At 36.4% G+C, this 24535-nt stretch overlaps 1 protein-coding gene across 1 annotated transcript; it reads left to right on the top strand.

Moving 5' to 3' along the window:
* The first annotated feature begins 9693 nt into the window (after positions 1–9693).
* Positions 9694–10611, top strand: PEX2 (peroxisomal biogenesis factor 2). Its single transcript, XM_006903662.1, is given in 1 exon segment — positions 9694–10611. A coding segment is annotated over 1 exon segment (918 nt).
* The last annotated feature ends 13924 nt before the right edge of the window (positions 10612–24535 follow it).

Here is a 24535-nt window from a genome sequence, read left to right as displayed (position 1 = left end):
GACACACCTACCCCCATTACCTCAGTCACCAAATCAATCCATCTCATTGAGGGTCTTCCTCTCCTGCGCTGTCCCTTCTCCCTCCCAAGCATGTCCCTCTCCAAGGACCAGTCCCTTATTGCAACATGTCCAAAGTATGTCAGACAAACCTTCAGAATCCTTGCTTCCAAGCAACAGCCCGTCTTCACCCTCTCCAGGACAAACCTGTTTGTTTTCCTAGCAGTCCATGGTGTGTTCAATACTCTTCTCCTCAAAAGACGTATTGCACTGAGCAAATCTGCTGTCCAGGACCTTTAAAGTACTAGAGAACATCGGTGTCAATGTAAAGGTGAAGATGTGCCTGATCCAAGATCTGATAGTTTCAGTTATATTTTTTAATGCATCTGAAAGAACAGTGATTAAGGAAGGCCGGAAAAGAATGAATTCTTTTGAATGTGGTGTTGGGGAAGAATATACCATGGATTTCTCCCGTATAAGGAAGTGTCAGGAGGGGCCAGTTCTTGAAAAAGGACATCATGTTGAGAAAGGAAGAGAGTCAGTTAAAGACGAAGATCCTCAACAAGATGGATTGACATAGTTACTGCAGAAATGAGCTCACAAAGCAGAGATAGTGATGATGGTACAGGATAAGACAAGGTTCAGATCTATTGTTTATAGGGTTTCTATGAGTCTTCATTTGATTCATAGGTACCTAACAACAACAGCTTGTTGTTTAAAATATATGTATCCCTTTTACTATTGAGATAGCTCTGAAATTTGCTCCTCATGAGTTTTTGTCATACTTTGATGGTTTGCACATTACTGTGATACTGAGTGCTATGCTATTATTATTTCATATACTTCCATGGCCATTCTTAGTGAACAGGTTTGAGCAGATCTTCCAGACAGACACACTAAGAAATAGAATTGGCAGTCTAGTTCTAAAATATAAAAAAATAATATCCAGTGAAAACCTTATAAAAAGTAAGTATTGGTGCATTGACTGGTACAATGCTGGGAGATGGTAGAAGAAAAGAACCTTCAATTGGGACTGGGAGAGCTGCCTCAGCAAAGTATAGATGATCTTGATGAGGTGCATGGACTAAAACTTTTTGGACCATATTAACTGAAGGACTTTTATTTGCTGCTGAAGCATAACTCAAAACTAGAAAAAATGACTGTAAAATATCTACTAATAATTGGAATGTGGAATGTATAAAATTTGAATCTAGGAAATTGATAGTTGTGAAAATGTAATGGAAAATGTATAAAGTGTGTAAACTAATTATAATTGTTATATACTGTTGAGTCAGCTCTGACGTAGCAACCCTTTGTATAACAGAACGAAACTTTGCCTAATCCTTTGCCATCCTAGTCAAGCCCATTGTTACAATCACAATGTCAGTCCATGTACTTGAAAGTCTTTTTCACATCTGAAGGTATAAGCTGAAATGAACTGGTATTGACCATTTTTAATCAAGCAACCCTATGGTCTACTATGCCAGAAATGACAAATTGAACAAGAATAGTGTCTCATTTGTCATCATTTCCAAATCTATTTTGAGTACAATGCTGTTAATAATAGGATAATATCCATACCTATTCAAGGAAGATCTATTAAAATGACAAATAAAGTGGTGTTTTCATTTATGTACCATCACTAAAGTTCATGATGTAGAAATTGAGGATTTCTAAATATTCCAGTCTGAAATTGATCAAACATACAATCAAGGTGCATTGACAGCTATAAAGGGTGTGTTGCAAAAGTTGGAAACAACAAATAATGATTACTAAGAAAATAATGCCTTCGTGATAGAAATGATTCTGGATCCAAATTGTTGAGTTCAGTTCAGGGCAGCTTCCCTGATTTGTTAGTTAAACTTTGGTACATTGAAATGAGCTGGGAAAACCCAGTGGATAGAAAGTATTCCTTTATATTCATTTATCTCCCAGCCTACCAAAAAAAGAGAAAGAAAAAAGAAATGATGCTGGAAGTCACATGATAGATCTTTGTACAACCAGTTTACTCCTTGCAAATTCCATGGGAGGAGAGGGGGCAGAATCAGTGGCAACTATTCATTTAAACCTCTCCAAACAGAATATACTGGAATTAAATTGAGTACACCCATGGAAAGAGATAAAGCAAAAGCTCAATATCATTAGTCAGAACAAAGGCAGTCAGAACAGCAGCTGTGTATATGAAGTTCAAGTTGAAGCTAAATATTAAAACTTCATAAGGGCTGAAATACAAACGAGTATATCCCACCCCAATTTAGAGACCATCTCAAGAATAGGTTTCATATACTGAGCATTAAAACCAGAGACCAAGGAAGTTACAGAACGAATTAAGGAGAGGAAACACCAAAATGAGGGCCAGAGGGACTGGAACTCACTCTAGAGCATAGAGAAACTAAAGGATGAAATGATGAAGAGAGTTGCACAGTAGATTCCAATGGCTTCCTGGAAAAGGACAAAGTCAAGTTTGAAAATTAAGTATGCATAGACCTGGCATTAGAAAACCATAAAGGAAGAACACGTTGGGCATTTCTTAAGCTGAAAAAGCTGTAGAAAAAATTCAAGCCTTGAGTTGCAATACTAACAGCTTCTATAGGTAAATTATTGACCTGTTGAGGGAGCATCAAAAGATGATAGAATTGTACAATTGATGGGTGGGAGGATGAGGGAAATTGGAAGAATCTGGTCTGAAAAACTATTTGAATTTTGTAAATAAATTAGTATAGTTTTTTTGAGATGATGGAAGGGGTAAACAGAGTCACTATACTGTTGGTCTGTACTCATCCATTTCAGAAGGTAGCATGTTATCAGAAACCAATAGTACTGAAGAAAGAAATACAAGCCGTACCAAAGACATTGGCAAAAATCCTTGTCTCCAGAAATTGACAAAATACCAGTTAAAATATTTGAACAAACAGATGTAGTGTCAAGAAATTTAGACAACCTGGCCAACAAACCAGGAGGAGATAGACATTTGTACCATTCCAAAGAAAGGTGATTCAAGGTAATGCAGAAATTATAGAGTAATATGACATGCAAGTAAACTCTTGATAAAGATAATTCAGTAACTGTTGGAGCAGTACTCTGACAGGGAACTTCCAGAAATTCAAGATGGATTCAGAAGAGAACATGTAATGAGGTATATCATTGTTGACATCAGATAGATATTGAGTAAAACCAGAAAATACCAGCAAATTGGCTGTATATGTCCTGTTACACAAGTAACCTTTCCATACTAAGTAAAACACTGACCTATTGTGGTAATGTTACATGGAAAAGCAATTCTAGAACACTGAATTGTACTAATGTACCTCTTCATAGATTACAAAGTAGTTATTCTAACAGAACAAAGAGATACTGTATGACTGGAAGTCAACAAAGATATGCATCAGTATTTTCCCAACAACATTATTCAGTTTGATTGCTGAGCAAATAATCTGAGAAAGTGATCTATATGAAGAAGAATGTCACTTCGAGATGAGAAGACTACTGGTGATAAGAATGTAAAAAAATGTTTCATGAGTTCTGGACTCTAGTCCATTTCACAGCAGAAGTCATAATATATGATCACTGAACATTCCTAAGAAATTGCTGGTAATGCTGAAATCCTTGAGCCATACTTTAGACCTGCTGAATCTCTAGCCTAGCAATCTGCTCTAAGATGTCTTCAATGTGATTCACTCAAGTTTGAAAACCACTGCACTGTAACAATGGATTTATAGGACAGTGATGATGAAAATACAAACATTTCAGTGAATTTAAACAGGTATAATAGTGGCTGGTGTATGAAAACAATAAGATTCAATTGTTTGTAAAAAAGTTGAATATATTGTAAATGCACAAGATCTAACCACCTTGTAACTACCTCATTTATTAGTATTTTAAGTAAAATAAGATTTATAATAGATTATTAATGCTTAAGGGACGTCAGACACATTAAGTAAAGCTTCTATCCAGATTTCCTCATACGCTATGACAAAACTGCCTACTAAATTTTTCCAGTAGCTGTTTCAAAGAAACCCCAGGTACCTAAAATTGAATGTTTTATCTTCCTTTCAAATATGTATCTCCTTATGTAACTTATATTTTAGAGAACTTAAGTAACCTATCCAATTAATGAATTAGTTATTCTTGGCTTCTTTCTCCTAAGTCATGTCAGTCCTACCTCCTCATAACTTTCAAAGGTCTATTTTTCTCTAGCCCCATTGCCACCTTGTTTCACTTAAATCATTCTTGACTCTTCTCTTGATTGTTTTAAAAACTTCCGTTATCTCCGTTTGTGGTGTTCGCCTAAGAGTTGGCTTTTTTAGCCATTACTGTTAGCCCCTTCTGGTCTCCAGCTACCTTAACTGAAGACACATGGTCTTGCAAATCATCAACAAGCATGGGGCTAGGATAAGAAAAAGAGTGCTTTCCACATGGGGCAGCAAAACTTGAGGCAACCAAGACATGTGGTGGCAAGTCTTGAGGGAGACTGGAACAGACACTGTTGATGAGACTGGTGATGGTGTTGGAGAGACTGTGGCATTATTGTGGAGAAGCTGTGGCAAGGTGTAAGCAGAGGAGCCTTGAGGAAAAGCTCATAATTAAAGGTGTTGCTGTTTTTGCTGGATACTTGAAGGAAAAGCTGACATAAAACTTGCTGGAAGCTTGTTTGCTTGGAGGCAAACCTTGCTGGATAATTTGCATTTGACTGCTGAACTGAAACCAGAGTCTGGAGTAATTGAGGAATTGTGGCTTGGAACCATTGGATGAAAACCTTGACTTGTATTGTGACATATTCTTTGCTTCTCCCACTCTCCAACTTCCTTCCTTAAAAAAATCCCTTTGTTGGTACCAAAACTAGGAGTCTGTGAGTCAGCAACGAATAAATGAACCTCTTGCTGTTGGTGTGGCTCTAGAGACATCATGGGGCTGGGCTACTACGGGATCTTTATCTGCTTCCTGCTCAGGGATAGTGAGAGGCTGTGCTATTTTCACGCCTTCTGGCCCTTTCAGAGAGATGCCTATGGCCCTGTCCTCCTGTGTCCCACTTTGTCCTACTTAGACACCATGCTTCCAGTCTTTTGACCTTTTATTCTTTTGGTTAGACTTAGCTGTTTAAATTATAAATCTGATCATATTAATTCTTTCCTATAGCTATTCAGTGACTTCCCATTACCCACATGGTAAATCTTAAAAGCTAAGTTGAAGAGTTTGGGATTTGGCTCTTGTTTTCCTTTCAGGCTTCTCTTGGTCTTTGCATCCCCAGTTCTTGGTACTTCTACTTCCTTTACTTTTTCTATTTATCCCTGAGATACCTTTGATTTAGCTAATGACTCCTGCAAAACTTCATGGGCTGACTGAGTTCTAGTTGTAAACACAATTGTCTAAATTGACCCTTTCCATAACACTTATACCTTATAATTGTTTATTCTTACACATAACTCTTCCTTTCCACCTATCACTAGATTATAGATTCTATGAGAGTTGAGACTGTTTCTACCAGTATATTATTATCCCTAATGCATTAACTGATAAATAATAAATACACGAAAAAGTACTGAAATAAAAGCTGTATTGTATATGATCATTTTAAATAGTGTTAAAGGATAAAGCGTTAGAATTTGTATGACATTTTCTACCCATCATTCCCCCTAGGGTTCCAGCCTCTTAAGTTTTTTTCTCTTTCAATCTTTTTATAACCATCAACTCTTGAAAGATTCAAATGTTCTTAAAACAGGCATAACTTTTAATGACGGAAATAGACAATGAAAATGCTTTAAGTACTGTGTTTAAAGGTAAAAAATGGATTGAAATAGTAAGGGAACAAAATTAAAGAGAGCTAATACAAATTTGGAGTCAGGAAATATTTTTACTTAAAACTTGAGCTGAGTTTTTCAGTTAAAGAATGGGAAAATACTATTCCAGAGGAAGAAAATTGAGAGTAAATGTCCACTAAAGAATTAGAGAAGGTGGCACTAGAATACTAAAGCCTTGGGTAGGAAAGCAAGCTGGAGATGGATAGAGGGAAGTTTGTTTTAGAACTTTTACTGGGTGGGGGTTGCACTGGAGGAAATGAAAGGTAAAACATAACCTATCGGGTAATTAAAGAGATAAGGGAGAATAACTAAAATTCAATAACTAAACAAGATTTGGGAGGGGGATATAGAATAGAGTGAGTAATAAACTGAAAAAAAAATTTTGGAGACTCATTAGACTTTTGAGATTAGATATATTTGTGTAATGAACAAAGAGATCTCACTCCTTCTAACTCCTTCATTCTTTCCTGTAGCTCCTGGCCATTATGATGCAAGGATTTCACAGAAGAACTTGCAGAAGTAAAAATATCCTTTGCAATAACTATAGGATAGCAAGTGTTGAGGGTGCTGCAGGAAGGGAAAACAGGTGAGATATTCGGAGACAGTGGTTGGCATTTATGAGTGAGAAGTTTTTCTGTGATAAAATTAGTTTGTGAGGAAAGATCTCTCAATGCCCTGTTACTCAGTAATCACTTTCGGTTTACCTACTTTTAAAGCATATAGTCTTCTGCTTCTAAATCATCTAGAATCATCGTTGTTGTTGTTGTTAGTTGCCATTCATTTGCCTGTGACTCATAGCGACCCTGTGTACATTAACTCTGAACCCTGCTCTATCCTGAGCCCTTTTCACTCTCCAACACAGCTGTCTCTGTTACCCCAGATATTGTGTCAGGGTTCATCTCATCTGGGTTCTTCCTCTCCTCCATTGCCCCTCTACTCTTCCAAGCTTGATGTTCTTCAGGGCCGGATCCCTCTTGGACATATGCCCAAACCATGTGAGATGGACCCTCAAATCCTTGCCTCCAAGGAGGAGCTTGGTTTCACTTTCTCCTGTTTGTTCTCTTAGCAGTCTGTGGTATGTTCACTACATTTCTTCACTTTGAGCACCACAGCTCAAAGGCATCAATTTTTCTTCTGTTCATGTTTGGTCATTATCCAGCTCTCTGATGTATACCAAGTAATTGTGAAGACTATGGCCTGAATCAGGCATACCTTAGTCTCCAGACTGACATTATTGCCCTTCAGCACTTTTGAGACGTCTTTCCCAGAGCAATTCATCTTTCTATTCTTACCTGCTGGTACCAAGAGTGTTGATTGTGGAGCTAAGAAAACTGAAATTGTTCACAACCTCAATCTGTTCTCCATCTATCATGGTGCTGCCAAATGACCCAAGGATGAGAATCTTTGTCTTCTTGATGTTGAGATTCAATCCATATTGAAGACAATACTCCTTGACCTGCAGCAAGTGCTTCAGGTCCTCCTCCAATTATGCAAGCAAGATTATGTCGTCCAGATAACGTAGGTTGTTGATGAGTTTTCCTCCAATGCTGATGCTACATTCCTCCTTATAAAGTCCAGCCTTCTAAATGATCTGTTCTACATATACATTGAAAAGGTATAGAGACAGGATGCATCCTTGATGCTGTCCTTTCTTGATTTTGACCCATGATTGTTTCTTTGCTCTATTCTGACAACTGTATTTCTAGTACTTCTCTGTTGACATATTGTTCCAGTCTTTTTTGGATAATCTTCAGCAGGATTTTGCTTACATGTGATATCAGTGATATATTGTTCGATAATTTCCGCACTCTGTCAGGTCACTCTTCTTTGGAATGAGAACAGATAATGAATCTCTTCCAGTCAGTTGGCCAGGTGGTTGTCCTCCAGATTTCTTGCTACAACTTAGTGAGCATGTTCAGGGCAGCATCTGTCTGTTGAAGTATGTCCGTTGGTATACATCAGTTTGAACGTCCTCCTTCATCACCATTACCTCTTGATCATATGCTTTTTCATGACATTCTTCTTTATCAGCCAATTATTTTTGGTACCGTAACTCCATGTACTCCTTCCATCTTCTTATCATGCTTTCTGGATCATTCCGTTTTCTGCCTGTAGCTGTCTTAAATATTGCAACTCTAGGCTTGAATTTATTCTTCAGTTCTTTCAGCTTAAGAAATGCTTAGTGAGTTCAGCCCTTTTAGTTTTCTGAAAGACTCCAGCTTTTTGCACATTTTGTTTTAATACTTTGTCTTCCCAAGCTCTCCTTGAAATCTTCTGTTCAGCTCTTAACTTCCTGATTCCTTCCCTTTGCTTCGCCTTCTCTGTGCTCTAGTGCAGTATTCCGAGTCTCTACAAATACCTGTCTCAGTCTTGTCTTCTTCCTCCTGTATCTTTGCAATGACCTCTTGCTTTCTTCATGAATCATTAGGACATTTTTAAATTTTCCATTCAAAACATCTTTGCCAATGTTACTCTTTCAAGAAGCATAGCTTTCTCTTAGGATCCTTCTTTCAGTCTTTAAAAAAAATAAAAACAACACAAATCTCTGTTGTCTGTTAGAAGTTACAAAATCTTAAATAATGGATTTGAAGTAACTTTGGAAGTCATTTTGTCTCAAGTCCTTTGTCTTATAAATGAAGAAATCAAGCAGCAAATCCATTCAGGATCCCACAGCCAGTTAGTGGCAGGTGGGCTTCAGTGGAATCTGCTGACTCTGTGACTCTGTTTTTCCCATTATTGTGCAAGGCCTTTGAAGGCCTGGAAATAGTGAACAAGCTTGGTCTGTAGAGAACCCATCTTAGAAACTCAGTTTTAAAATATTTGTATCATGGTTTTAATTTGTTAGTTAAATATCTAACCTGATCTATAAACTCCTTTGACAACACCTGCAACTGAGTATTTTAATCACATCAGCTTGTGCATAATAGCTATTTGGTAATTAGTTTTTTTAATCAGTCATGCCTGCCCAATCACTAATTGACTTTCTTCCTTTCATTTTAAAGAGTGAGTTTTCTTTTTCTCTCTTCAGTACCTTTCATATATATATTTTTTTCTACAACAGACTTCACAAAGCTGCTAAAAAGATGTATTTTTCTGTTATTAAATCACTATGTAGTGCATGCTTAAGATAATTCTGTGTTCATATTGCCTCATACTATAATTTCGTAATACTTGTTTTTTCATTGTTATAAAATAATAAACATGAAAAGCTAACTTCCATTACATATATTATATAAACTTGAGAAAGGGTTTTAAAATGTACTCCTAGTGCCTTGGTGCTATAGTGATTAAAACACTTGACTCCTAACCAAAAGATTGGTGATTTGCACTACTGTACATGAGAAGGACGTGGCAGTCTGCTTCCATAAAAGTCCATAATGTTGGGAACCTTATGGAGGAGTTTTGCTGTGTCTTGCTGGCTTTTGTGAATTGGAATTGATTTGACAGCAAAGGAGTTTTTACAACTCCTTGGCAGTTCTTTAAATTAACCTGAAGTCTTAGCTTGTCTTTGGTTAGAGCATTCATTGTGTTTCTTTATATTGTTCGTATAGTTCATAATATTCACTAAGTCATCTATTTCTCTGTGAATCATGTATGTTACTCATCCTCATCCTTACTTTCAGAGTTTTATCATTTCTTTACCAAGGAATATTACTTCAGAGCTTTTAAAAACTTGTTACTCCTTTGATAAGAAGAGCCAAAAAGAAAAGTTCCAAGTAAGATGTAATTGTTTACATCTGTTTTATTTTCAGGCTACTGAAAAAGGTCCTTCTTTTGAGCCCTGTATAATTTGTGCATCACAATTTTCTTAGTATAAACTGAGGAGGTATTATAGAATTGCAGCTATTTGATGATATTCCCTAATTACATTATTTTCCTAGAGAACTTCGTAGAAGACATGACTTCCAGAGAAGAGAATACAAAGAATACAGGCAGAGTGCTAAGAATAAGTCAGCTGGATGCACTTGAACTAAACAAGGCCCTGGAGCAACTAGTTTGGTCCCAGTTTACTCAGTGTTTTCATGGATTTAAACCTGGGCTGTTAGCCCGCTTTGAACCTGAGGTAAAAGCATTTTTGTGGATTTTCCTGTGGAGATTCACTGTCTACTCAAAAAATGCCACTGTGGGTCAGTCCGTTTTGAATATTCAGTACAAAAATGATTTTTCTCCAAACCTGTGATACCAGCCACCCACTAAAAATCAAAAGCTATGGTATGCCATTTGTACTATTGGTGGGAAGTGGTTAGAAGAATGATGCTATGATTTGTTTCGAAACCATCATTTAGCATCATTCTTAAAAGTCAAACAGTGTGTGAATATTGTGGTTGGACTTTTGAAATTAGGTGAGTTGATTAATTTTTTTATTTTTCTTCAAAGAGGGAAGTTTGCAACTTTGACAGAACGTCTCCTAGGCATTCATTCTGTATTTTGCAAGCCCCAAAATAGGCGTGAAATTGGCTTTGAGTACATGAATAGAGAACTTCTCTGGCATGGTTTTGCTGAGTTTCTGATTTTTCTCTTACCACTTATTAATGTCCAAAAGTTGAAAGCTAAGTTATCTTTATGGTGTATTCCTTTTACTGGTGCTCCTAATAGTGACAATACTTTGGCTACCGGTGGCAAAGAATGTTCTTTATGTGGAGAGTGGCCTATCATGCCTCATACTATAGGATGTGAACATATCTTCTGTTACTACTGTATTAAGAGTAGTTTCTTATTTGACATGTATTTTACTTGTCCTAAGTGTGGTACAGAGGTGCACAGTTTGCAGCCTCTAAAATCAGGAATTGAAATGTCAGAAGTGAATGCTATTTAGAAATTAAAATTGCTTCTCCTAAGGAAATTTAAATTATGTTTAATCCTTCATTTTAGCATCTTAAGTATAGTATTTGAATATCTGATATGATGGGGTGGATATGCATCTTAGCCACTGTTCCTTTCTAAGCATAACCGAATGCTAATGCTAATCCCTGGAAACTACAATATTGTTAATGTATTTTTTTTAAAATCCTTGCCTTTCAAATTTTAATTTCAAGAATAATGGATAGTTTTGTCATATGACTACTAAGAATGTTCTTTCATTTTACTACTTTCCAGGAAAGGAGTTGAATTCTAAAAATAAAAGATTTGAAAACTCTGGATGACTATGCATTTGTTTTTTGAGACAGTGTTACAATATCATAATCTGAAAATTTTATGATTCTGTTGTTTTAAGTCTTAAGATCTTAAGTTTTAAGTCTTAAGATGCTCCTGTTGTAATGTTACAAACTTTCTTCAGAGAAATGCTTAAAAGGTTCATTCCCCAGCTGTCAGAGCACTTCAGAGTTGGACTCTAATATTCAACAAGTAAAAATTTCTTAAGGTAGCTTAGAAGTGAGTCATGAAAAAAAAAAAAAGAAGTGAGTCATGGCAACTGCTAAAACAGCCCATAAGAAGAGCACTTTTTACCAAATCTCTTTGGTCGAACCTTTGATTCAAAGCTTATATTGTCACTAAGCATATTAATAACTTATGAAAAATTCAGTGATCTTTAGCATAGTAATAATGTAATAGTATATATAAAGATAATTCTGTACACTTTATCTTCTCTGCATTTTACAGAAATGAACCTTTTACTAAATAACTGTATGGGAAATATTTGCAGTGCTTCAAATTTCATTTCAAAATAAATATCAATTTGTTTGATACATGGGGGAGTGAGGGAAATTGGAAGAATCCATTTGTGAAAACAATGTATTTGAATTTTGTAAGTATACTAGTATAATTTTTTTTTAAAAAAGGTCATTTTTTTTTTCAATTTCCCTACATCCTCAAAGACATGTGGTTTGAACCCACCAGCTGATATGTAGTAGAAGGATTAACAATCTCCCATGTGATTTACTATGTCTGAAAATCTGCGGGAGGGTCAGTTATGAGTCAGTTCTACCTCAACAGCACGTAACAACAAAAAACTGAACTAAAATATGTTGGACTTTGGAGAAAGGATAACATATTAAGATAATACCTATTGATTTTAAAGTTAGTCATTTCAGAGTCGTCTAATAACTGGCCTTCATTGGGTTTCCAAGACTGTAAATCACACCAGAGGAGATTGCCCATCTTTGTCCCAAAGAGCTTCTAGTGAAGTTAAACCACCAAACAGATGAAGGGTTTAGGTAACCAGCAGGCCTGCCTGACAGACTGTGCCACCAAAGGTCTCTAACAGTCATAGAGTAGTCAAAATTTTAATACATTCAGTTGACTACTGCACAGATGAAGTAACTATACCAGTAAACTCTTCCATTTATTAAATCTCTTGAAAGGATGCCAGTATAGCTTGAACTTTGAATAGTCTCAAATCTTAAGTAGGAAATGTCTAAAAATCCAGTTTTTATATAAGAATCTAGTTTAAAATAAAAAAGTTTTGCTGTGTCGACTCCCAACTCGCAGCAACTCAGTTTTCAGTGGGCAGAAACCCTGTTCAATTGGAAATTGAAAAACTGCCCAGTCATCTCAGTAAAGTCATTTTGCAAACTCAAAATCCTTTGATGAAAAAAACACCCAGATAGCAGTTTCAGCATGATGTGTATTAAAACCCCCAGTTAATGTCACACTCAAGTGATAAGATGTACACTCCTGCACCCCTTCCATCTAATTCTGTACTGGGTGTTCTAGCCATTAGGTAAGAAAAAGAAATTAAGACTAGGAAGGAAGGGTGTAAAACTGTTACACCTAGTACATTTTTTGTGGGTTCTTAAGTTTCTAGATATAAGAATATATCATCAGTAACTAGAAAGAGAGTCATAAAAGTTTCAGGATGTAACATCATGGATAAATGGGCCATATTTTCATACTTTGGCAATGAACATATGAGGAAGAAAAACCATTTCATTTGCAATGGAATTAGTAAGTACATAGAAATTAACCAAAAAGGCACAGACTTTTTCACAGAAAACTGCAAAGCACAACCAAATAAATGGAAAGATATCCCTTGCCCATGGAATGGAAAACTTACTATTGTTAACATGACAGCACTACCTAAGAGTCAGTGAAAATCCTATCAGAATGCAAAACAAAAACATCAGAGAAAGAAGACAAACCTGTTCTAAAATTCATATGGAATTTCAAGCATCTATAATAGCTGAAACAAGCTTAAAACATAATAAAATTGAAAAATTTGCCTTTCTTGACTTTAAAACTTAACTGGAAAGCTGATGTAATAATAAAATATAATACAGGCATAAGAGTAAATATATCAGTGAAATACATTAAACTCATATCTAAGTTTAATCAGTTTTATAAAGAGATCCTGACTATTCATTGGGGGAAAGTAATCTTCTCAACAAATGGGAAAATTGGATTCCTATGTTTAAAATAATTAAAGTCTTATTTTATATGACATACAAAAAGAAACTCAAATGGGTCAAACAGCTAACTTTAAAAGTTAAAGCTATAAAATTCCTAAAAGCAAATACACACGATCTTGAATATGATTATAATGTCTTAAATATTTATAGTGTAATCAGCAAAAGAATAAGTTAAAATGGACTTTATTAAAATTTAAAACTTTTGTATATGAAAAGACAGTATCAACAGTAAAAAGACAAACTACAGAATGACAAAAAAAAATTGCAGGTTATGTATCTGGTAAAGATTAAATATGCAAAATATACTTCAAATATATCCTTCAACTCAACAGCAAGCATGAAGCCAGCTGATTGTTAGAGGTTGAAAATCACATGACAGGAGATTAGAACTGCCAGAGACACCACCTTTGAATTAGCATTGCTACTCCCTATCCCTCAACAACAGACAACCCAGTAAGAAAGTGATCGAAGAACTTGAATGACTATTACTGTCCTTTATTCATTGGGTTTTATTGTTTTTGTGTTTGAGTGCATTAACACTGTCACTATCAGAACGGTCAGGAACTTCGAAGTTAAATAAAGCCTTAAAAAACCAACATAGATTTTTCATAAACTTTCTTGCACCTGCTCCTAAGTAGACATGCTACCAGAAAGGTCTAGTCTTTGGGAAAAGATAACCATGCTGAGAAAGGCAGAGGGTAAGTGAGAGAGAGGCCAACCCTCAGTAAGATGGTCTGACAACAGTAGCTGTCATGAAGAGCTTGAGCATGGCTGAAATTATGAAGATAGTACAGGATAGGCCTGCCTTTTTTGTCTATATCATTATTAATTTTAATGAAAGTTTACAGAGACTTAGGGTTTCCAGTCATTCATAGTCGCCCTTTTCTCCTTGTTGAGTAAAAAAAAAAACACACCTCATTCTATACAATCCCTCCCCCCAAGTCCACTGCTCTGTGCAGCCTTCATTCTGGACTCCTGTCATGACAATAATACCTAATCATATATCCCCTTTAAACAGTTCTCTCATCTGTTGCAATGGACCTGCCTTATTTTTAAAAGAAGGAGTCCTTATAATTTAGTGGGTAAGTGCTCATCTATTAGCCAAAACGTTGGAAGTGCAAACCCCACCAATTGCTTTGCAGGAGAAAGATGTGATGGTATGCTCCTATATAAATTGTTGATTGCCTTCAAGTCGAGCATGACCCAGAGTGACCCTATGAACAAAAGCCCTCAAGCTCCTCCACAACATATTGAAGTTTATCAAAGTTTACATAGAGTTTCCAAGAGGCATGTTTAGGAAGTAGATGCTACTCCTGCTTCCAAGCCTGTAATAGTGTTCTTGTTATGTGTCATTGAGTCGCCTGTGATGTATAGAGACCCTTTGTACAGCAGCTCTGAACCCTTGCCTGTCCTGAGCCAGTCCCATTAATTCCAATACACCAACCCCCCATTGCTCCAGTCACTATATCAATCCATCTCATCTGGGGTTTTCCTCTCCTGCGCTATATAAACTACCTATATAGAAACCCTCATGGGACAGTTCTACTTTCTTCTGTAAGCTTGCTATGAGTTAGAATCAGCAACAATGGGAGGTTTTTGTTGTTGTTCTATTTAGAAGAGGGACCCATAGTGGCAACAGTGCTTGGCTCTGAGTAACAGTTCGAAGGCATACCAGAGGAGAAAGATGTGGCAGTGTACTTTCATAAAGATGAAAAGAAAGCCTTGGAAACACTATGGAATGGTTCTACACCTATTCTGTTTTAGGTTGCTGTGAGATTTAGAATTAATCTGTTGGTAACAGACAGCATTTTAATACTCTTTCCTCAATAGAGTAAACATAGGAAAAAGGAGGTTAAAACTAGTAAGAGCAAGCCTATTTAGAGTAAGCAATACTAGATAACCTACTTTCAAAGAAACAGAAGAACTTAAACCATAATCTGCTAAAATTTAAAATAGGGACATTTCGTGATGACTGAATACTAATGGTGTATATTCAATAAAAGCTGCCTTACATTCTGCGTAATTGGTTATAAAGGCAAGAAAATTAGCTTTGTGGTATTTGTAAGAGCCTTCAAAATGTTGGCACTGAAAGATAAAAAATATATTCATTTGGAACATTTGCTTTTAACAAAAAGCTGTTTTTCCTAACACTCAATAACTTAAATGTTACAGCATTAAGAAAAGTTATTTTTAGCAGTGCAACAATTCCAAACATACCTTTACCCAAACAGAGTGACTATATTGTCTACAGAACTCATGATCCATAGTTTTCTGCAGCTAAAACTAGTATATTAATCATCACAAATAGGAAAGTATTTTACTTTTGTATCTCTTCTGCTCTCTTTTATCCTTTTTCCTGCATAAATCTTGAAACAGGCAAAATATGCCTGTTTCCAGAATAGAGACTTGTTTGAATAAAGGCCGTCAAACCTTGCCTTGACTGCAAAAATATAAATGTAGAACAGGGTTAAGCCAAGTCGCTAAGCCATGGAGATCCAAAAGGATGTAATTCAATAGGTAGTTCTCTTTCTTTCTCATTAACAGCAGAATAACTTGTTCTCATTAACAGGTTCAACTCATGGCTTGCCAGAATCCCAGGGCCAATAAAACATAAATCTGTTTAGTTAAATGAAACACTAGTTTTCAACATCTGGTAGGTGTGGAAATGTTTATAATCGATTGACTTTCAAGAGTCTCTCTCAAGGGGTCGCAGCAAGATGGCAAAGTCAGTGGACACTTCCATTTATTTCCCCAGCATTTACACAGAACAATGAATGAAACAAGCACAAGCTGAAATCTGAGAACTTTGCATGGTAGTTGAGGTTTTGGAGTTGGGGTGAGTCCTGAAAGGGAGAAAGAAGTGAGGATGGCACAGAAGCTGGGTGAGCCAACCCATTAACAAAGAGAGTACTCATCCCAGTGGTTTTAAGACTGAGGTAGGCAATAACCCAACATCAACAGAAATTGGGGGTGAGGAGAGGAGAACATACTAGCTTATCAAGAGCATTTATTATATTAAGGTTATATATTCATTGTGCATATGTTAAAGATTATTGCAATTGTAAGCTATCTATATGTGTGATAGTGGTGGTTACATGCCATGGAGTCTTCATAGCCAACCCTCCAGCAGGTTTTCAGAGGCTATGAATCACTGGAGAGGTGATTGCCCATCTGTAGTAAACACTAAGAAATCAAGAAAAATGTTATTCAGAAAAAAGAAGGAAGCAAAAAGGCTTATCACAAGAAAGCAGTCAACTATAAAAAAGGAAAAGAAAAACAAGAATGGATGAGCACTCTAAAAACTAAAAGTGAAATTGAGCGAGGTCAACACTTCGTTTTTCAATAATGACCATAAGCCAGTTGGACATACAGGCTGTCCTCAAATTACCTTCACCTGACTTACATATGTACAGCCCATAGTTTTGAACTAACTCCAGAAGTGCCTATTACAGTATGAAAATTTGAGATACAGTGGTTTATAACAGCAAATAGATGTTTCTTTGTGAACAGGAGTGGAAATGTTATAATCATTACTGCATTATTAGCTTAAAATTATTTTAATGGGGTTTTTTTAATGTGTAGAAAGATACCAAGACAGACATTTGACTAACTGATACTAGATCCAAAATGTAACTAAGTGTTCCATAATAAATAAAAATCTGACTACAAAACTGACTTGGGAGCTGAACTCATTAATAATACATGGACTGCCTATGTAGAGAACACTCCACCAAGCATAAGAACCACACATATGCTGTTCTTGTGCACATGGATTATATTCCACAATGGAACATACACAACTTAGGGCACAAAACAAATTTTAAAAATTTAAATAATACAAAACATCTTTACTGATCATAAACAGTATAATGATAGAAATCAACAAAGGGGGAAAAATAAGCAAAACAAACAAATGAGCAAACAAAACCCCCACAACTTAGAAATGATATACCACTAAAAAGTGTTAGATCATAGAAGAAAACAAAAGTGAAATTTAAGAACTCCTAGAATTAAATGAAAATACAGCATATGAAACAAAGCCTTTGAGACATGGCAAAAGCAATCTCAAAGGGAAATTCCTGGTATCAGATGCCTACATTAGAAAGGATGTAAGATGCAGAATCAAAAACTAACAAATAAATTGAAAAGGAAGCACAAGAGAAGCCATAAACAAGGCTTGGAACTAGTTCAGTTCTTGCCATTTTAAGCAATGATTGTGTCTGCCTAGCAAACAAAAATGTTGGCTAAGGTATTTGGACCAAAATAGGAAGCAAACATAATACATCCCATTCCAAGAATGTCTGCTTGCTGTCCCACTTTGAATATCTGTTGCTCTCCATGGTTCTGCCAATAGTGGGCCACAAATGGAAGCAGGATACTTGAAGTTTAAAAGTTTATTTGTGTATGAATTATTAGAGACACATTACCATATAGGTAGGTACAGGTATGTACATAGGTGAGAATAGATAATGTTATCTATAATTAAAAAACTGAAACTCCCTAGCATCAAGTCTGTTCAGACTTTACATCAAGTTTTTAAAACTGTAAAACATAATATCAAGAGGTTACCCATCTTTCTCCCAAGGAACAGGTGATGAGTTGGAACTCCCAGAGATGAAGCCTTTTGTTTAGTAGTGAAACACCCAATGAATTATGCCGTAACTCTCTAAGGAAGTACTTATAAATTTTTGTAAATATAAGTAAGTGGGTAAGCACAATGAAGACGTAGGTTCATTGAAGACACAGGTACAGATACGCCTAAAATACAGACATCACCTTCCAAGACTGATTTGCTGCTTTTCAAAACAGAGTCAGTTGGCAAAATTATATATTGCCATAATATAAATTCTAAATATTATGATCTGTGTCCTACTGAAATGAGAAGCACCTGGGATTGTTAAGGTTTGTGAGCAGCTATCGAAAACAAAACTATGCTTGTCTGATACACACTAGAAAAGAATTTTAAGAAGGTAACGTGTCAGAGAAGAAATATGTCTACAAAACCACAATTTTATTTACCCTGGGATGAGAAGAGCTAGATAATGCCTGGTTACCACCACTGACTTTTGTGAACAGAGTACAGTTGTTGCTGTCATATGTCATTGGGTTGACTGCAACTCATAGTGACCCTGTGAACCACAGCTCCAATCCCTGTCCTTTCTTATGCCATCCTCAGTATCACCAGTATACTTGAGCCATTTGTTATGGTTATCTAGTCAATGCATCCTGTTGAGGTTCTTCTCTTATACAGACCCTCCACCTTACCAAAGATGATGATGATATCCTTTTCTAAGTACTGGCCACTCCTAACAACATGCCTGAAGTATGTGAGGCAATGTTTCACCGTCTTTGAGTTGCACTCTGGTCACACATTCTCCATGACAGATGTTTTTGTTCTGTGGCCATCCAAGGAATATGCTTTTCTTCAACACCCAATTTATGAGAGAATACTCTGTTTCCCTGAGACACTAAGCAACTGAGTCTGTCTCCTGTGATCATCTTTCAGTGAAATAGCAGAGTAGCATACAAAATAATGGATATTATTCTGTGTTCTCTTTAAAAATCATCTATTATGAGACTAAAATTCAACAGTTACTGATAAAAATGAGAAGGGGCTTAGAAACAAGTATCGAATGTGCAAGAAACAATCTAATTAAAATAAGAATGCTGTTGCATTCAAAGTCAAAAGAACATCTTAAGCTCTATCCTGAAGTACAATGCTGTGACAGATAACTAATTATATGCATACAAGGAAGACCTGCTACTACAACTGTTACTCAGATATACTCATCAACAACTAATGAAGTTGGTTGCTTTCGAGTCAAGCATGACTCATAGCAACCCTATGAACAAAAGGCCTGAAGCTCCTCTACAATTACAGACATTTATCAAAGTTCTTAGAGTTTCCAGAGGCATGTTGTTTAGGAAGTGGACGCCACATCTGCTTCCAAACTTGTCATAGTATGTTATTGTTGTTATGGGCCATTGAGTCACCTGCAATTATAGTGACCCTATGTATAGCAGCTCTGAACCCTTCCCTGTCTTGAGCCAGTTTCAATAATTCTGACATACCAACCCCTACTGCCCCAGTTACTATATCAGTCCACCTCATCCGGGGTCTTCCTCTCCTGTGCTGTCCATCTACCCTTCCGAGCATGATGTCCTTCTCCAAGGATCACTCTCTCCTGGCTACGTGCCCAAAGTGAGGCAGAGTTTCAAAATCCTAGCTTCCAAGGAGAGACTTGGTTTCACCCTCTCCACGATGGACTGACTTAATTGTTTTCTTGATGGTCCATGGTATGTTCAAGGCCCTTCTCCAGCACCACAACTCAAAGACATCTATTCTTCTGTCATCCTTAGTCATTGTCCATCTCTGAAGTGTAACAAGTAATTGGACAGACCATGGCCTGGATTACATGCACCTTTGTATCTAGACTGACATCGTTGCTCTTCAGCACTCTGCAGAGGTCCATGACAGCAGATTTTCCCAATGCAATTCCTCTTTTGATTTCCTGACTGCTGGTGTTAAGAGTGTTGATTATGGATCCCAGCAAGCTGTAATTGCTAACAACCTCAATCTCCATCTATTACGGTACTGCCAATTGGCCCAGTGGTGAGAATCTTTGTCTTCCTGGTGTTGAACTTCAGTCAATTTTGAGGACTACAGTCCTTGACATTTTGTAGCAAGTGCTTCAAGTCGTCTTCACTTTCTCCAAGCAAGGTTATGTCATCTGCATATCATAGGTTGTTAATGAGTCTTCCTCCAATCTTGATGCCACACTCATCCTCATAAAACCCTGCTTCCCAAATGATCTGTTCTGCATACAGATTGAAAAGGTATGGGGACAGATACATCCCTGACACACTCCTTTTCTGTTTTTGAACCATGAAGTGTTTCCTTGCTCTGTCTGAGGACTGCTCCTTGGTCTAAGTATAGGTTTTGTATAAACACTATCTAGTGTTCTGAGATTCCTATTTTCCTCAAGGTTAGCCACAATGTATTATAATCCATACAGTCAAATGCCTTTGTATAATCAAGGAAACACAGATCTTCTTCTGGTAATCTGCTTTCTGTCAAGATCCATCTGACATTGGCAATAATGTCCCTAGTGCCATGACCTCTTCTAAACCCAGTTTGTATTTCTGGTCGTTCTCTGTCAATGTATTTCTCAAGTTTTTTTCTGAATAATCCTCAGCAGGATTTTGCTAGTGTGTAGATATTCTTAAATCAGTAATCTAAGTATTCTTCATAAGAACCCAAAGTTTCCTTCTTCTTTAACTCTCCACACACCATGTCTTTCTCGAACAATTGATTCATCCCAGTGATGTGTAAAACAATTGGGTGGGGAATTATTTGTTTATATTCTCAACATTTACGTTCAGAAATTTTGGAATGATAAGGATGAAGAAAACCTAAGATTTCTACCAACTTCTGCAGTCTGTAATTGATTGAACATGCAGTCAAAATGAATTAATCATAATCAGTGACTGGATTGCAAAAGTTGGAAACAAAGCAGTAAGAGTTGGAAATTATTACTTTAGTGACATAAATGAGATTGTAGATGGAATAATATAATTTTGTACTATTAATGCTTTATTAATTATAAATACCTTTAAAAAAGTATAAATGGTGACTGTACACATGGACCTCTCCTGACTGACTGCACAGGAATCAGATTAACTAATGTAGAAAGAATCAGTGGATAAGTAAAACATCAGTCAAAACAAGGGCTGACTATGGAACAAACTATCAATTACTCATGTGAGAGTACAAATTGAAGCTGAAGAAAATAAAAAATAGTTCATGAGAACTAAAATATGACCTTGAGTGTATCCCAAAGAAACAGATTTGTTGCATCTGAAGACAGAATTGATGCACTGAACTAAAAACATACAGAAATAGGTAAAAAACTGGAACTTCTTGTTCCTTTGCCCAAATGAATTTGGAAATAAATGCACAGATTTGTACATAATTGTAGTTTAGAATAACGAGGCTAGACAAAGCCCTAAAGCCCTAATACCACAACACTTAAACATTTAGCCACTAACTGAAAGCTTAGTGGTTTGATTCTGTCCAAGGACTAGTGGAGAATGGCCTGACATCTGCTTTAAGAAACATCACAGTCAAGAAAACCCCATGAGGAAGTTCTGCTCTGGCACAGGACTGTCTAGAGTTAGAATCTACTTGGTAACAATGGAGTTGACTAGAGCAAGTTACACAAGCACTTTAGGTTATAGAGTAACCACATTTTCTCATTCATGAATTGATACAGTCTGGCTCAGGAATTTGTATGCTTTCCAAATGTGGGTTTTAAAAAAATACTGACATTTCTGAAGTATTTACATAGTTTGGTCGCCAGTAAGATATAATGGAAACTTGAATTTGAGCTTAGACTTTATCTAAATAGTCACAATTCTTAATTAGATCCGGAGACTTTACTGTTCTATCAGGTGTCCAGGGTTGTTTTCTGGTCAACGTATCTCACTGAGCACTCAGGAAATATCATCCTTTCTTTTAAATTCACGTCAGTTTGTAAGACTGCCTTTTTATTCAGCACAAACTATACAATACTGAGGTTGTTTTCCATTAGTACAAATTATAGTTAATTGCTTTAAAATGACTTAGTTCTAGACTAAATATAAATGGTAAATAAATTCACTGAGAGTAAGAACCTCCATCTGATACTACATATATTATTTCTTAGTCCAGATTTTTAGACCAAATGGAACATTCCTCAGTTTCAACTGGATGATTGTTAAGAAGCAAAATAAGTTTTGAGCTTTGTGAGAGCAGAAATTATACCTATTTTTGGCATCACAATAGTTAGCGTAAATCAGTAACTCAGACAGTATAGATGCAGCATAGGGGTTTTCAGGAATAAGGAAAACTTGAGACTTGATAAGTCTCTCACAAATACTAAACAAAGCAGAGAATGGCATTATTGCACAAGATTCCTCCACGCATGTATGTGGCAGTGTAGAAAGGCCAGTGCCCTGGTTTGTCTTTCCAATGCCTCTTCAGAGTGCCATTTTTAATTTAAAATGTTCTGTGGCATTTTGGCTTTGAGGGAAAAACACAGTTGGAATTCAGGAGCACAATAAGGGAATTAATAACTTTTCTTTGAAAATACATGCAATTTTGGAGCTGTCAATTTCAGCTATGTCTCTTTAAATACTTTTTCCTCTTGAATCAAACTGGGTAGATGAGATTTTTTTTAATTCCATTATAGAAGTAATAGCCCTGTTTTGGTGTTTTGTAAGCAGATAATATTCTGCTAGTGACTATCTTTGCAGTAATGCATTGCTCTGAATTCTGAATTCTATTATTTTACATCTATCGCAGCTTAAAGTGTATTTTTTATAAACAGAAAACTTCACCTCATAAAAATTCATTACATAAGGGCATAAACAAGTGCTTTTCCTCCTAGTCATTGGCAGTAAGTGATTCATCAGTTTTCCACAGAAAACCAATTTCACTGCAGATGTTCTGTAATTTCCCATCTCCCCGAATTGGAGAACCATATCACACAATCCCAATGCAAGGAATATAAAGACTTTTTTTTTCCTTTTAGGTCTCTGCTTAGTCTCTTTAATAGGATTGAATATAATTTTCTTTCTCATCAGTTTTAGAAAAAGAATTAAGTAATCAGTCTCTTAGTATTTCTTTTGTACATATGTTGATTCCACATGGATACATAACTGGGAAAAATGTCAAAACAAACAGATTTCCTACTTTTTTGAGAACGCTACCCATTCCTTCTCCCAGGTTTAAATATAAATATTAAGAAAAAGAAAGCTTTCCGAAGTTTAAATTCTTTCCTTTCTACAATGCATACTTTGGCTATTTATAATCTCCTAAGCAGAGAGCTCTGGTGGCCTGGTGGTAAGAAGCTGCTGTGCAATCGCAAAGGCATGCAGTTTAAATCCACCAGCTGCTCTGCAGGACAAGGATGGGTAGTCTCCTCCCGGACAACTTACTGCCTCTGAAAACCCTCTGGAAGGTCAGTTATGTGTTGGTTCTGACTCAACAACACAAAACATCAGAGAGGTAGAAGCTGGAATGCGTGAAGAGGAATGTGGCATCAAAATCAGAGGAAGACTAATCAACCTTGCTTGATGAAAGTGAGGAGAGCTTGAAACTTTTGCTGCAGATCAAAGTCTATCTATCACCTTTGATGTGGATGCATCTCAATATCAAGTAAACAAAGTTCCACACCACTGGGCCAATAGACACTATCATGATTGATGAAGAAAGGAGTGAAGTTGGCAATTGTTTCATCTTGCTTGGATCAATAATAAACATCCTTAGTACCAGCAGTTAGGCGATCAGGAGGCATATTGCATTGCACAAGGCCACTGTTAGATAGTTACCCAAAATACTGAAGAACAATGATGTCTGAAGACTAAAATGTATCTGATTCATGACAAGATATTCTCAATGACTTATGATGCATCTGAGAGATGGACAGTGAATATGGATGACAGAAGAAGAATTGATGCTTTTGAGTTGTGATGTTGGAAAGGAGTACTAAATATCCCACGAACTGCCAAAGGAACAATATGTCTTAGAAAAAATGCAGCCATAGTACACCTTGGAGGCATAGATGGTGAAGCTTAGTCTCTCATACTTTGGGCATGATGTTAGGAAAGGCTATTTCTTGAAAAGGGGTAACATAGTTGGAAAGGTGGATGGTCAGTGAAAGAAAGGAAAACCCCTAACAAGATAGATTAACACAATGGCTGCAGCAATGTGTCAGAGATGATAAGAATGGCACCGGATAGAATAGGGTTAAGAGGGATGCTATGAGTGGTGCTCAACTTGATGGAACATACAATTACAATGAGGCAGAAGAGCATAAAGCTAGAGAAATCTCCGGAAATAACCCACCTCTCAGTCAACAACAAGTTCCTGGGAGTTATCCTTGGGTAAATGAACGCTACCTGTCCTTGAGATTAGTTTTTTGTACGATTTTAAAGTAAGAGTAGAGAACAGTTACTCAAGTATAAATCAAAGAGGTAAGATTTGAAAACTATACTCTCAACAATAATCAAAGATTATAAATGACAACTAGACTTTTCTCAGAAATGCTGACAAGGAAAAGGTTAAACATCTCTGGAAAAAAGTTTTAGGAGATTAAAGCCTCACCTTGCCTTTGGTAAAACACCTCAATCTTTGTAAATGAGAATTTTAATTAAATCACAATAATCAAATTTGATATATTACTCTGGAGATGAAAAGGTGAGGAAAAATGGAGTTGCTTTCATAGTTAAAAAAGTCATTGCTAGATCCATCTTGCAGTACAATATTGTCAGTGACAGGATAATATCTATATGCATACAAGGAAGTCCAGTGAATACCACTATCATTCAAATATATGCACCAACAACCAGAGC

This window comes from Elephantulus edwardii, unplaced genomic scaffold (assembly GCF_000299155.1).
Source record: "Elephantulus edwardii isolate Elephantulus edwardi_28Jun2011 unplaced genomic scaffold, EleEdw1.0 scaffold00008, whole genome shotgun sequence".
Taxonomy (NCBI): Eukaryota; Metazoa; Chordata; class Mammalia; order Macroscelidea; family Macroscelididae; genus Elephantulus; species Elephantulus edwardii.
Note: the sequence above shows the minus strand (reverse complement) of the source record. Positions and strands in the feature narration are given on the sequence as shown.